At 38.1% G+C, this 13,905-nt stretch overlaps 1 protein-coding gene across 1 annotated transcript in view; it reads left to right on the top strand.

The window, feature by feature from the left end:
• The window catches only part of LOC107541464 (amine oxidase [flavin-containing] A), a 60,833-nt gene that overhangs the window by 33,151 nt on the left and 13,777 nt on the right, over positions 1-13,905 (top strand). Inside the window, exons 4-8 of the mRNA XM_016218531.2 lie at positions 5,383-5,487; positions 6,256-6,347; positions 9,311-9,452; positions 12,458-12,607; positions 12,896-13,055. Coding sequence (XP_016074017.2) covers positions 5,383-5,487; positions 6,256-6,347; positions 9,311-9,452; positions 12,458-12,607; positions 12,896-13,055 — 649 coding nt within the window. The remainder of the gene's footprint in view (positions 1-5,382; positions 5,488-6,255; positions 6,348-9,310; positions 9,453-12,457; positions 12,608-12,895; positions 13,056-13,905) is intronic.

Raw genomic sequence — 13,905 nt, 5'->3', positions numbered from 1 at the left:
TCATTGTTGTGAGATGATGTACGCTGCACATGAGAATATATTTCCATTTGTAGCATTTGGAAAATAAGTCTTCTGGTTATCTCAGCTCTTCTTTCTATCCCATGTTTTCCTGTGTTTTCCTAGGCCTCAGCCAGTGCCAACCAGAATATGAAGAAAGAATGCTTAAGGGAGTATTTTCTTAGCAACATTAATCCCAAAAGTTCTTTGCCAAAGAGGGAGTTTGTTGATCAGATAAATTTTGGAAGTGCTCCATATTCTATCTTTGAGGGCCAAGATGTGCATTAGCAAATTAAGAGTCCAAGATGTGCATTAGCAAATTAAGAGTCCTATGAGGATTGGCAGTAAAAAAAAAAAAAAAAAAAAAAATTAAAAATTAAAGCTAATTAACTATAAGTTAGAATTTCCCAAGTTTATGACCATGGAACCCACTTTCATATAATTATCCATAAAGATTGGATTGAGAAATGCTTACAAAGGAAATGTCTTTAGAGATTTAGGTTCCCTAAGGAACTGAGTCATCCATATTTTTCTTTTCCCTTCAGCATCTTACACATAGTAAATTCTACTAAGTTTGATGGTAGTATTGATTATGGTTGTTATAGAAAAGGCATGTATGTGGAATTGATATAAAAATTAGTGTTAAATTAGCATTCTTTAGAAGGTTTGGTCTGAGCTGGAAAAAGAGAAAGCCATTTGCGTAGAGAAAACTTGGATGCTTTCTGGGGCGTGGGAGAGCTAAATGTGATATGAGATGGGCTATAAAAGCAAGAATTCCATACTGCCTTTTATCATTTCTTGGAACCCTGGTATTTATGAGGCAATGTAGGAGATAATAAACATGTGTGAGGCATAGTCCTTCTCAGGTGCGTTGAAACTAGTTAGGAAAGTAAGACATGTGTATAAATCAGTTTAATAGTGTAGAAAATGGTGAAGTGCCATCGGCACCTTGTGCGATGAGATAAGCAACAATGTGAATGCTGCTTCACTTTTGCTCTCTAAATCTCTCATAAGAATCTCTCTTGTGACCTACCCTAAACAGAAATATATAGGAAAGAAAATCCTGGGAAATCCAGTTCAGCCTGAACAAGTTGACACAGTATAAAGCCATCACACCATCTCTTTCCACACTCACTTTCTTAGTGGACCCACATGCAAAGTGTCATGGCAACAAGGATGGGTTCAACAACATGACCTTCCACTCATCAAGCCTGATTTAACTTTGGCTATCATTAGTCATTAGGGAAATGCAAGTCAAAACTATAATAAGATACTGCTTTGCACCCACCACGATGGCTATAATAACAAAGATAGACAATAACCAGTCTTGGTGAGGATGTGGAGATTTAAAACCCTTACACACTGCTGGTGGTAATGTAAAAAGGTACAGCTGCTTTGAAAAATAGTTTGGCAGTTCTTCATATGGGGCAGAGAGAATGGAGAGTGACTATTAATGAGTAAGGGTTTCTTCCTGGGGTGATAAAATGTTATAAAATTAGATGTGATAGTTGCACAACTCTGTGAATATACCCCAAACCATTGAATTGTACACTTTAAATGGATGAACTATAGAGCATGTGAATGATATCTTAAAGCTGTTAAAAACACCCTGTCAATTATCTTTACTTACTCAACAGTCTCCAGAAGAACTCATATTATTTCTATCATAATTGCTTTGTTTATAATTTCTGTATCTAATGAGAATCCTTTGGGAAAGATGGCATAACAATTTACGTAAAACCTTTCATTCTTGATGATGTGTCATCATTTATACCTGAGTTCAATAGTTCTTTTTCCCAAAGACGGGACAGCACGCCTCAAGCTGATAGCTGTGCAAGTCCTAAGAAGAGGGGCTGAGAATAAGATGCAATACCAGGGCATGAACAAACATTCAGGAATGTGCTGCTAGTGCTTGAAGTTGAGGGAGAGGTTGTAGATAGCAATTGGATAGTACTTATAAACATAGAGGGAGCAGGGACATGAAAAATGCAAACCATAACAGTGTATAAATATTTTAATAACAAACCCAGATAGTGGATGAGTTCCCTGGGGAAATGGCTGGGCAGAGGAAAAGGAAAAGGCTGGGGATTGGGCCCTGGGGGAGTCAGTAGGTGGGAGAAGGGAGGGTCTTGCAAAGACTGGGAACTAGGTGAAGACTTGGGAGACCAGCACATTCCAATGGTATAGATTTCTTCTTCGTTGATTATGATGGCTTTTTCAAGGTAGAGTAGAAATGTGTATGTTTGAAGAGAGCTTGGCTACCTGAATTTGGAAAAAGGAAGGAAATTATTTTATTAATTATTAATACAACACAATACTGCCATTCTATTTAATGGATCTCTTTTTAGATTATTATTTAAAACATTATTAAGAACTATAGAAAATAAACCACTAAAAGATTTCTCATATAGGTTTGTCACAAAACAGTGGAACTAGAAGGAATTCATATGGGTTGGACAGACATGTTCCTAAACCATTCCAGAACATATCTGTTTATGTTCAAGGCGATTAAAGAAAAATTGTTGGCAGCTTTCCTCGGTGGCCTATGATACTCTTTAATAACACTCACTTCCTTTTGTTTAACTAAAACATAAAAATAGAGAGAGATGAAAACTAACATGCTAATCAGTACATGTTACTTGCTTACTATAAACTTGGCTTATCTTATATGACCAACAATAAAGAGTAACCTTGGAGCTATAAACTGTCGTCATCAGGCAACTGTCTCCTGTTATTATTAACATTAGTAGATTGCAGTTGTGGTTTCTCAAAGGGACTTAGGTATTTTGGGCACAATTTCAAGGACATTGTGTTCTACTTGACATCAACAATTTCTGCTGTATCAAAGACATTATCCTTTAAAGATTAAAGGCCACTATAGAAGAGTAGGAATGTTTCAGAGTATAATATAGGCACAAAATGAACTTGACCTTTGTTTAAGGCTTTTTCATTTTATTTGTAAAGAGCAGTAGCTGTATGGAAGTATTCCTGAAGTTCCTGCCTTACTCTTTTAGGTTGTAAAGGCATTTCTGCTGATAAGTGATTTAGGACTGAGAAACTTCTGACACCTTTGTGAGAAAACTATAACATCACATTTAAGAGGCTGAGATCTTGTTAGCAGGCAGTTCTTAGCTAACAGACATCTCAAGGCCCTCCCACTGTACTACTTTGGAGATTCACACATGTGAAAAATAGTCTCAAGAGTTATCTAGTTTAGAAGCAGGCCATGGAGGAAATAAGCCCTCCAGGGGCTTGTGAGAAAGGAAAAGATGACATGTAGGCAACTGTTTCCACATATATGCATTTCTTTAGCAGATGTAGGTTTTCTGTGGAATAAGAGCAGAGAAGCCAGAAAATGATCTGAGTGAAACTAACTAATAAAATCCCTTTATCAACGTGGTGCCTCTGTCAACAAGATAAAAATTAATGTCATGGTGAATCTTTACGATTTTCTTATAATATTCCATGGCTCCCATTCCTAAAAAACATTGCCAGGCTAGATTCTTCTCTCTTGCTGAACTCTTCACTTCTGCTGCCACCTCTGTTTAACAAGGCTAAGCTCATGGGATCTTTAACACCTTGCACAAAATCATACTGTGGTTGGCATTGTCCTGAGAAGAACTTCGTTAGGAATGTGGGACACCTTTTGTTGAATTATATTTATAATACTTTCCTTAATACCCCCAGATGATTGAGCATATTTCATTTTTTAAAATAATTTTTAAAAGCAAAGAAGAGTTTTTTATGAGACTGTTAACTTGAGTATAAATTCATCTTATAGTGGGAAAATGTAGATTTTTCCCAATTTTAATTAAGGGAAAAATTATAACAAGAATCAGCTCTTGTGAAGATTGCCCATGAGCTATTACTTAACCTCATTCTCTCCCCTTTCCATAGCTATTTTTGTGTTCTGGGTAACATGTCTCTGCCCATTTCTCTCAGAACATGTTTCAACACTTTCCAAAGATGACCTTATTTTCTCATTGATCGTCTTATACCCCAGAGCTCTTTAGTCTCCATTTTTACTCTTTAGAATTATAAAATATATGAGTGGAAGATTTATAAGTTTCACATTTTAAAGTTCTCTTTGAAAAGTTGGGAAGTTTAAGATGTCTCTAAAACAAGCCTATCTCAACATTTCATCAACCGTATGGGAGGCCAGAAAATTTAATGTATATGAGCAAATGCTTTGGGAACAGAAAATTTCCATCCTACTATTTTCTAGCTAATATCCCCAGGATTTAATTTTCTCATTTATAAAATGGAAATATTAATAGTGCTTGCCTCTCAGCATTGGAGTAAGCATTACATTAGATAATGGATATGAAGAGCTTAGGCCAGTGCCAGGAATGGAAAAAGATCTTAATAAATGTTAGTAATGATGGTGGTAATGATGATAAAGAATTTGGAGTCTCAAAAAGTATTACAGCATTACAACGTAGTATTTTCAGGTAAGAAGTCAGATCACATAATCTGCTAAGGTTGTCTGAATTTTTTACTGTGGAGGAAAAAATTACTTCTTTGTCACTTACTGCTGCATATATTTTTACTCAATTGGAGTGTGTGTGCACACGTTTGCAAGTGTGCACACATGAATGCAAATGCTGTTATGTCTTTTGTCCTTGCCTTGATGGTCAGGAGTTTTGTATTAGCCCTTTTGTAACAAATCCAACACAGCTGTTCATGTTGTGCAGTGCACACAGTAGGCTTTCTACAAATATCTAATGTTTTTATTTGATAAAACATCAAAATTTCATGCAAAATTTTATTAGTAGATGTTTTGACCTTATGAAGGTTCGCAAGGTGTTTTATTTTTAAAGAAAAAATGATTAAATTAGGAAATAAGGCCTTAAAAACTACCTAGATCTGTTGCTTTTGATACAGTAGGTAAGGGTGGGAAACATCTGGCCCGTGGGCCATATAGGGCCATGAAATCATTTGGCCTGGCCCTCCCAAGGCCTCACCAAAGAGAAGCAGTTCCAACCATCACATTAGGGGTGAGTTAATGAAATGTTTGACTAAATATAGCAGGCTAATTTTTAAGTTGATAATTTTGTATGGCTTTTGGATGATGTTATACATATCCAAATAGCCCTTGGCAGAAAAAAGGTTCCCTACCCCTGCTAGAGGATCATACTACTTTGAAAATGGTTTACTTAGATTGGTTGGTTTTAAGGTTTTAAAATGCTATCCTCATTTAAGGCATTATCCTTTGTTTTGTTGTTGTTTTTAATATATATATTTTTATTTTTGATAGTATTACAAATGTCCCCCCATCTTCTCCCTATTTGCCTCCCTCCACCCAGCCCCTGCCCCACCCCAGGCCTTCACTACACTATTGCCTGTGTCCATGGGCTATGCATATCCTTTGTTTTTATGTTACAGGGGAAAACTTACCCATTTCGGGGTGCCTTCCCTCCAGTCTGGAACCCCATCGCATATCTGGATTACAACAACTTGTGGCGGACAATGGATAACATGGGAAAGGAGGTAAACTCTGTGTTCAGCTTGCACAGGACCTGTTTCTAAAATAACAATAGCAACTGTTTAGTATCCTTCCATGGTACAGGGAACATTGCTCTGGATAATGAAACATATCATTTCCAATACACCCAACAGCTCTGCAAAGTTGGTGGTATTTCCATTTTACAAATGAGGAAAATGAGTGCCAAGGAGTTACGTAATTTCCCCAAGACCACACAGCAAGGGAACCAGGATTCAAACCCACATCCACCTAATACTAATGCTTGTGTGCTTTCCACTCTCTGCCATTGAGAATCTATGTGACTTATGTTCACCAGGTACCCTACTTATAGGTGTCTTACCCATATGTGATGCCACTTTAGTAGTAAAGAAGAGAAAGATTTTTTTCTCCAAAGTTTTTTACTTAGTCTCAGGCTTTGTAATATCACTGTCAAATTTAAATTGGGGACTTAAAATGGGTGTTAGCTTTCAATAATAATAATTATCATCATCAAAGACCATTAATTTACATATACATATTACATATTAATTTGTTACATATTTATACATGCATTTATATATTATTATTATTCTGATAACAGCATTAAGGAATAGAATCTAAATTCTATCCATCCCAAACTTATCACTAACTATAAATATACATTGAATTGTATGCCAATCACATATTCCAACATGCACAGAGAGACCAGCTTTCAGAGGTTCTTCTTAGGGTACCTTGGCAGGGCAGTGGGAAGTAACCATCACATCTGAATATGAGCCCTTCTTTTTCTGCAGATTCCAGCTGATGCACCATGGAGTGCCCCACATGCTGAAGAATGGGACAGAATTACGATGAAAGAACTTATTGATAAAATCTGCTGGACACAGTAATCTTGACTATTTAAAATTTACTTTTAAATTCCATTCTGATTCTTTCTACCTTATCTTGAACTGCAGAATTTTTCTTTATAAGTTATTGGAAAATAGTTAAAGGGAAACCTAATGATTTTCCAGTCAGTAACAACATTGAGGGCACTTAGAGATTTCAGAGCAGGTTTGAACATAAAATGAAACTAAAACATAGGAAGAAAGTAGATGAATGAAGTAGAACTTTTTTTAATGAAAAGGTTGTGTGATTTGCAATAAAACAAGTACCAATGTTTCCAGATTATATAGCAGTCAGCTATAGAAGCAATTTGAAAAGACATTAAAGTAATTCCATATAGATACAAAAATATGAAACTGGAGGCACACTAGTATATTTTAACAAATAATATAAACTACATAATGTTTTCAATAAGAATCTGTGTTATTAGCTGAGTTACTTACAGATTATTCAGTCACCATATGGGGCTGCTATGTGATGGCACTGTACCAAGCACTGAGGAAGAGTGGTGAATTTGTTAAACAAGGCCCCTACCCTCATAGAGTTTACAGTCTTCTAGCAGAATACTGGCATTACAGACAAAATTACATAATGCAAGGAGAGTGACTGTAACAGTGAACCTAAAATGTCAGAGAATAAAGGAGGTATTCTTTGATGAGGCAATCTCTAAACAGAAACCAAAAAGTTAGAGCATCAACTAAAAATAAGCTAAAGAGGATGGGAGGAAACAAGGAAAGGTCAAAGGTGTGTGGGCATGATATCTTTTAGAAATGTTTTGTAGTGGATGAAGAGACAGCAAAGATGGATAGTATAAGACAGTGTGTTTCCATGATAAGTGACAGTAAATGGGAGAAACAGGAAAGGTGGGTGATGTGTGCAGATAGTACATTTGAGGAATGAGCCACAGTAGATGAGGGAGACATGAAAGATGGATGGTGTGTTTGAATAGTATCTTTCAAGAACGAGCCAGTTACTAGGGGTAGATAGGAATAGTGTATGGTGTGAAGGATAGTATATTCCAAGAATGAACCTCAGTGCATGAGAGGAGACAGAAAAGATGGGTGATATGGTGGGATGCCACATTCCAGGAGTGAGCAATAGTCATTGGAGAAAGACATGAAGGGTAGATAGTGTGGAGGATTGGTATCTTCCAAAATTGAGTCACAGTGGATGGTTGGAGACAGAAATGATGGATGGTATGGGAAAATGATACTTTCCAGGAATGAGCAACAGTAGATGGTGAGAGACATGAATGATGAATGGAGTAGGGGGATGGTATCTTACAGGAATAAGCCATAGGGGTTGGGGAAGACAGGAAGAGATGATGGTGAAAGGGTGGTATCACCCAGGAATGAGCCACAATAGACGGGGGTAGATGGTTAAGGATGAACGTTGTGGGAGGATGGTATCTTCTAAAAATGAACTACAGTACATGGGTTATGGGGGACAATAAGGATAGATGCATTGGTAGAATGGTATCTTCCAGGAACGAGCCTCAATTGATGGGAAGGAGACAAGAAAGATGGATGTTGTGTGCAGATGGTATCTTCCAAGAATGAATTAATGAATGGGGTAGGGGATACAGGAAGACTGGATAAAGTCATGGGAAAGTATCTTCCAGGAATGAGAGAATAGTATTTTTCTGCAATGAGGGGGGTGGGAGAGAAACAGGAAGATTGTGTGATGTGAGTACAAAGTATCTTCCAAGAATAAGCCACAGTGCATAGGAAGACAGGAAGGATAGATAGTAGAGGGGATAGTATCTTTCGGGAATAAGCCATAGTGGATGGGGAGGTACAAAAAGAGAGACTATGAAAGAGTGGTATAATCTGAGAATGCTCTGCAGTGTCTGGGCGGAGGAGATAGGAAGGATATAAGATGTAGAAGGATGGTGTCTTCCATGTATAAACCACATTTTATGGGGGTATACAAGAAGGTGAGATTCTGTGGGGGATGGTATCTTCCAGGAATGAGCCACAGTGCCTGAGGGAGACAGGAAGGGATGGTGTAGAGAGGTGGTGTCTTCCAAGAGTGAGTCACAATGGATTAGGGGGAGACATAAAAGATGGGTGGCATTTGTAGATGGTATCTTCCAGGAATAAACTACAGTAGTTGGGGTATGTTGGGGGAAACATAGATGGTATGAGGGGATGGTATCTTTCAAGAATTATACACTGTGAATGGGTGCAGACCTGAAAGGATGAATGGTGTGAAGGGTGGTATATTCCAGGAATGAGCCATAGTGAATGGTGGGAGTTATGAAGAGTGGATGGTTTGGAGAAGTTCTTTCCCAGGTGGAGAGAACAACAAACAGCTTTTATAAAAGCTGAGCAACTGTTTGATGCACAGGACGATGCCTAACAACTGAGCCACACTGACCAGGGCGCTTGCCTGGATTGTAGGTTGAATTCCCCTTGGGGATTGTGCAGGAGGCAGCTGATGGATGTTCCACTCTCACATCAATGTTTCTCTCCCTCTCTCCCTCTCCCATCCTTTCTCTCTCTCTCTTAAAAAAAATACTTCATTGGCTATAATTTAAAGAAGCTTCAAGAGTGAATATAAGACAACCAGTTAGGGATAACCATGAGAAGTCACCATGGTAACCCAGGTGATAGTCATTGGTAGCCTGGGCCAGGGTGGGGCAGTGGAGGTGGAGAATATAGTGTGGTTATTCAAATATGTGAGAACAGATATCCTTATTTACCCCTGAGTAGCATATTGATCCTTTAGAATGCGCTGGGATTAGCATATTTGAAGGTAACTCATAATTTCCTAAAAACAAAGGGAAAGTTTATTTTCCCCAAGAGATAAAATATGCATTCCTCCAGAAATTGAGTTCATGAGTTGTTTTTTCAAAAGCTATAGAAATATTTTCTAACCGTATTAAATTGTGTTTTAAAACCATGATATCCTATGAAGTATATATGTATCTACCTCTGACATCTGCTCTTGTTCTGTGACCAGGACTGCTAAGCAGTTTGCGTATCTCTTTGTGAACATCAATGTGACCTCTGAGCCTCATGAGGTTTCTGCCCTATGGTTCTTGTGGTATGTGAAGCAGTGCGGTGGAACCACTCGGATATTCTCAGTTACCAATGGGGGCCAGGTATGGAGTGTCCTTTTGCAAATATAACTTAATTTGAGATTTTTGCCCTCACCCAGATCAGCGTTGTAATAATTGCTTCTGTATTTTGAACATGAATAATTAGCAGCTTGAAATGACCTCAAAAAACTTTTCCAAAAACATTTTTTTAAAATTTATTTTCCTTATTCCTGAAGATAAATTCACAGCTAACGAATGTTTCATTTTGAATTAATTTGGTTTTGAGAATTCAGTTCTTTCCTTTTAGAGGTAGGTAAAATTAAGCTATTTATGTAAGGGAGAGCTAAATTACTGAAATAACTAATTTCCAAAAATTTAGAGTACAGTTGCCCCCCATCCATGGATTTTCTCTCAGTGGTTTCAGTTATCCATAGTCAATTGCAGTCTGAAAATATTAAATGGAAAATTCCAGAAATAACCAATTCACAAGTTTAAATTGTGCAGTGTTCAGAGAAGCAAGATGAAATCTCGAATCCTCCCACTCTGTCTGGCCTGGGACATGAATTATCCCTTTGTCAAATGTCTCCACACTGTAGATGCTCCCCACCTGTTAATCACTTAGTAGCCATCTCAGCTATTGTGGTATCACAATGCTTGTGTTCCAGTAACCCTTATTTTACTTAATAATAGCCCCCAAGTGCAAGAGTACTGATACTGGTAATTCAGATATGCCAAAGAGAAGTTGTAAAGTGTGTGTATGTATGTATAGAAAAAACATAATATATATTAGGTTTGGTTCTATCCATGGTTTCAGACACCCATGTGGGTCTTAGAACATATCCCGCACATATAAAGAGGGGATTACTGTACTTGTAAAATTATTGTACTTAAAGTCACTTGTGCTCTAGACATAAGGCTTTTTTGTCTCATTCTGTAACTTAGTTATTCTTTTTCATTAACTATTATAGAATGGAAGTTATTTTTCTTTCTTCTAATTTTCATATTGATTTATGGCCAGTCTTTCAATAGTAAATTCTACATTTTGGATTCTAAAGTTTAACTGCCAACTAGAATTTGCCTGGCTGCATACCACTTCCATTATGGGCTCATTTAGCTGATTGGGTGGATGCACAGCAAACCAGTAGTGAGGCCAGAATCCTAATTCTCCAATTTTTCAGCCTCTGAGATTGTTTCAAGGTTCTCCTGTTTACAAAGAAAATGGGTCTCTCTTTCCTAGGAATATTATGCCTCAGTAGGATGAGGTTTAATTAAGAAAAGTTTACTTTAAAAAAAAAAAATCTTTCTTGATTTCAGAGAGAGGAAAGGAGAGGGAGAGAGAGAGAAACATCAGTGATGAGAGTCATTGATCGGTTGCCTCCCGCATGCCCCCGGCTGGGAATCAAGCCCGCAACCCGGGCATGTGCCTTGACCGGGAATCAAACCCCAATCGCCTGGATCCTAGGTTGACGCTCAACCACTGAGCCATGCCTGGCTGTGCAAGAAAAGTTTACTTTTAACTTTGCTGTGTTCCACAGTACAAGGTGTAGAGTCTCTGCTAAGTGAATTATTCTTCTCCTTAGGAGATATCCAAAAGTCCCCAAATTGTTCTTGTATCCCCAAGAGTTATTGCTCTTTGACCCTTAGCTTTAGCAAATGCAAGACAGTTTCATTTTTTTCTTTACTTACAGGCAGAAATAACACATTACTCCTTTAAACCTATATTTTACTTTCTGGGGTATCTTGATTTATTCAGAGGAGCCAAAGTACTTCTAGCCAAATGCTGCACAACCTTTTGGAAAGCACAGTTCATATTATGATTCTCAAACAATTGTCACAATATCTTTATAAAGAACTTATATATTTACTCTTTAATACTTTAATTCAACCAATGCTAGACATGGAGGGGTAGACAGTGAACAAGCTGAAAATAGTCCATGGTCTTTTCATTTCCACTATACTAAAATTCAAAGTAAGTCTTAGAAAACAGAGGTCAAATTCGAAATTAAATGGTGTCAGTTTCTTGAGGAAATACAGATCATGAACTTAGGTCTGAACTACTATGGGCATATTTTTATAAAGAACTTTAGTGGTGTCATTAGAACAATAGCTAGTTATAGAAGCTGAAAAATCACTGTGTGGCTGCTCATGCAAGGTTTTCTAGAGGAGCATGATTGAAGTACCTAACTGTCAAATGTTGGGCTGTGCTTCAGTCTACCTACATGTATTTCTAACCATTCAGAGAATCTTCTGCAACAGGCTAAGTATATGCCTGTTTCTTACAAAATGCATTGTATTAGGGACTTACCTTTTGAGATCAAGCTGGAACCATTTCCAAGGTAGGTATAGCAGATTTCAGTGGGGCAGAGCACTCATGGTCTTATAGGGCTCTTCAAGAGAACTATTTAACAATGTCTGGAGAAATAAGCAGGTGCTTAGTTTTCACCCTTCTGCCCCCACACGGAAACTTCTAGACATTTTGCAAAAACTTACTCAATATCTGAGATTTAAATGCTTAGAACATCATTGGGTGATGGTTAGATGATTTACAAGAGCATCTTGAGCCTGTTCGTTTAGAAAACGTTTTAATCTGCCTGGACAACCCTTGGCTAGGGCTTTGAGAAGCCAAAGGAAGTTAGAAACTGTATCCTCATTTCAATAAAACTAGAAAACATAATTAATTTTTACAAAAAGAAACCATATCCCTTGGGAGAAGCACAGCACCAGCCCTTTCCCAGGGTTCCCTCCATACACTGAACTCTTGGGCATTTGAAGCCCACAGACTTGCTGATATTTGCATTTAGTCAAGGGACCACTGGTATAGGAGGACATTTATTTCGATTCTGTGACTTTATAAACTAGTATCTGCTTTTCATTGCCAGAAACTGCAGAGCATGATAATTGAGGTCTCTTGGTAGACTTTGCTTCTGACCTAATGAGTTCTTCCAACAGTTAGGTGTACAGAGGGTGGAGGTATGGCCTCTGACATTCTGGAGGTTTTCTAAGCAGTAGCAAATACTATATTCCTTTCTTGGGCTTCTATAATATTTCCTACCTGCCTTCTCCTATAGGAACGGAAGTTCGTAGGTGGATCTGGTCAAGTGAGTGAACTGATAATGCGCCGCCTCGGGGACAGAGTGAAGCTAAGTCAACCTGTTACCTGTGTTGACCAGTCAGGTGACAACATCATCATAAAGACATTGAATCATGACGTTTATGAGGTAATTGAGTCTCGTCAAAAGGAGCATATATTAAATAGGCCTTGTGTCTTCTGTAGCTTCTAACCAAATATAATCCAAGCAGTGCCATAATTAATGCTGGCATGTTTCCAACTCATTCTTCCAAATGACCAGCCTTGGTTGACCTGTCTTGTTTTTTGACTCATTGTGGCCTCATTTCATATGCTGTTACTGCTCAGTGTCACTCAAAATTATATATATCATGTTTCACACCCCGTTCAAACATTCTGACTCACGTTTGAGGTGGTATTCTGTGTTTGTGTCTTTTAGTGCAAATATGTAATTAGTGCCATCCCTCCAACTCTGACGGCCAAGATTCACTTTAATCCAGAGCTGCCATCGGAGAGGAACCAGTTAGTGCAACGTCTTCCAATGGGAGCTATCATTAAGTGTATGATGTATTACAAGGAAGCCTTTTGGAAGAAGAAGGGTAGGCTGCATTTATTCATGTTTAAATTGAATTAAGTGAAGGAACTGCACTTTTTTTTAGGAACATTATACTAGACACTGAATAGAAAAAAAGGTAAGTGGTTTCAAATTGGTAGAGAAAGGAGCAGAAATCTCAGTCTGTTCATTTCCTATCTCCCCTCTTAACACAAAATGACCCTAAGAACACTTGCGGGCAGTGAAAGGGAAGGAAGAGATCCCAGTAATTGCAAGGCCACCATTACCCTGGCTCCTGGCATATGTCCTCCCACTTAGTCTTCATGAGTAGAGACAGACAAAGAGGCAACATGGACAGAGCACTGCCCTGAATTCACACATTCCTGGGCTTCACTTGCTTACTAGCTGTGTGGCCTGTGGTGTGATACTTCACTCCTCTCAGTATCAGTCTCTTTGTGTAAAATGGTAACAGTGAAACCTACTTCAGGTTATTGTGAGGATTAAATAAGGCAAGATCTGGGCAGATATGGTGACTATTGTTGATAAGCTTTCTGCTCATACTCAGAGGATTCTTTCCTGCCACTTCTTCCATGAGTTCATAGGGGTAATTCTCTCTAACACACCTCCTCTTTCCCTACGTATTCCAAGGCTCCAAGATCATCTTAAAATTTTAGTCATGCATTTGTCATACATGACCTTTATGTAAAGGTCATCAAGATGGATCATTTTTCATGTACCTGGGTGAACAGACATCTTGTATAGTCAAGTGTGTGTATTTGATAGGAAATAGATTCTAAGGTTGGGGCAAAGACCAATAGTTTAAGCTTTGTCATTCCCTTAGCTATACACACACACACACACACACACACATACACACAGAGAGCGAGTGAGAGAGA

Source organism: Miniopterus natalensis, chromosome X (assembly GCF_054644295.1).
Source record: "Miniopterus natalensis isolate mMinNat1 chromosome X, mMinNat1.hap1, whole genome shotgun sequence".
Taxonomy (NCBI): domain Eukaryota; kingdom Metazoa; phylum Chordata; class Mammalia; order Chiroptera; family Miniopteridae; genus Miniopterus; species Miniopterus natalensis.
Note: the sequence above shows the minus strand (reverse complement) of the source record. Positions and strands in the feature narration are given on the sequence as shown.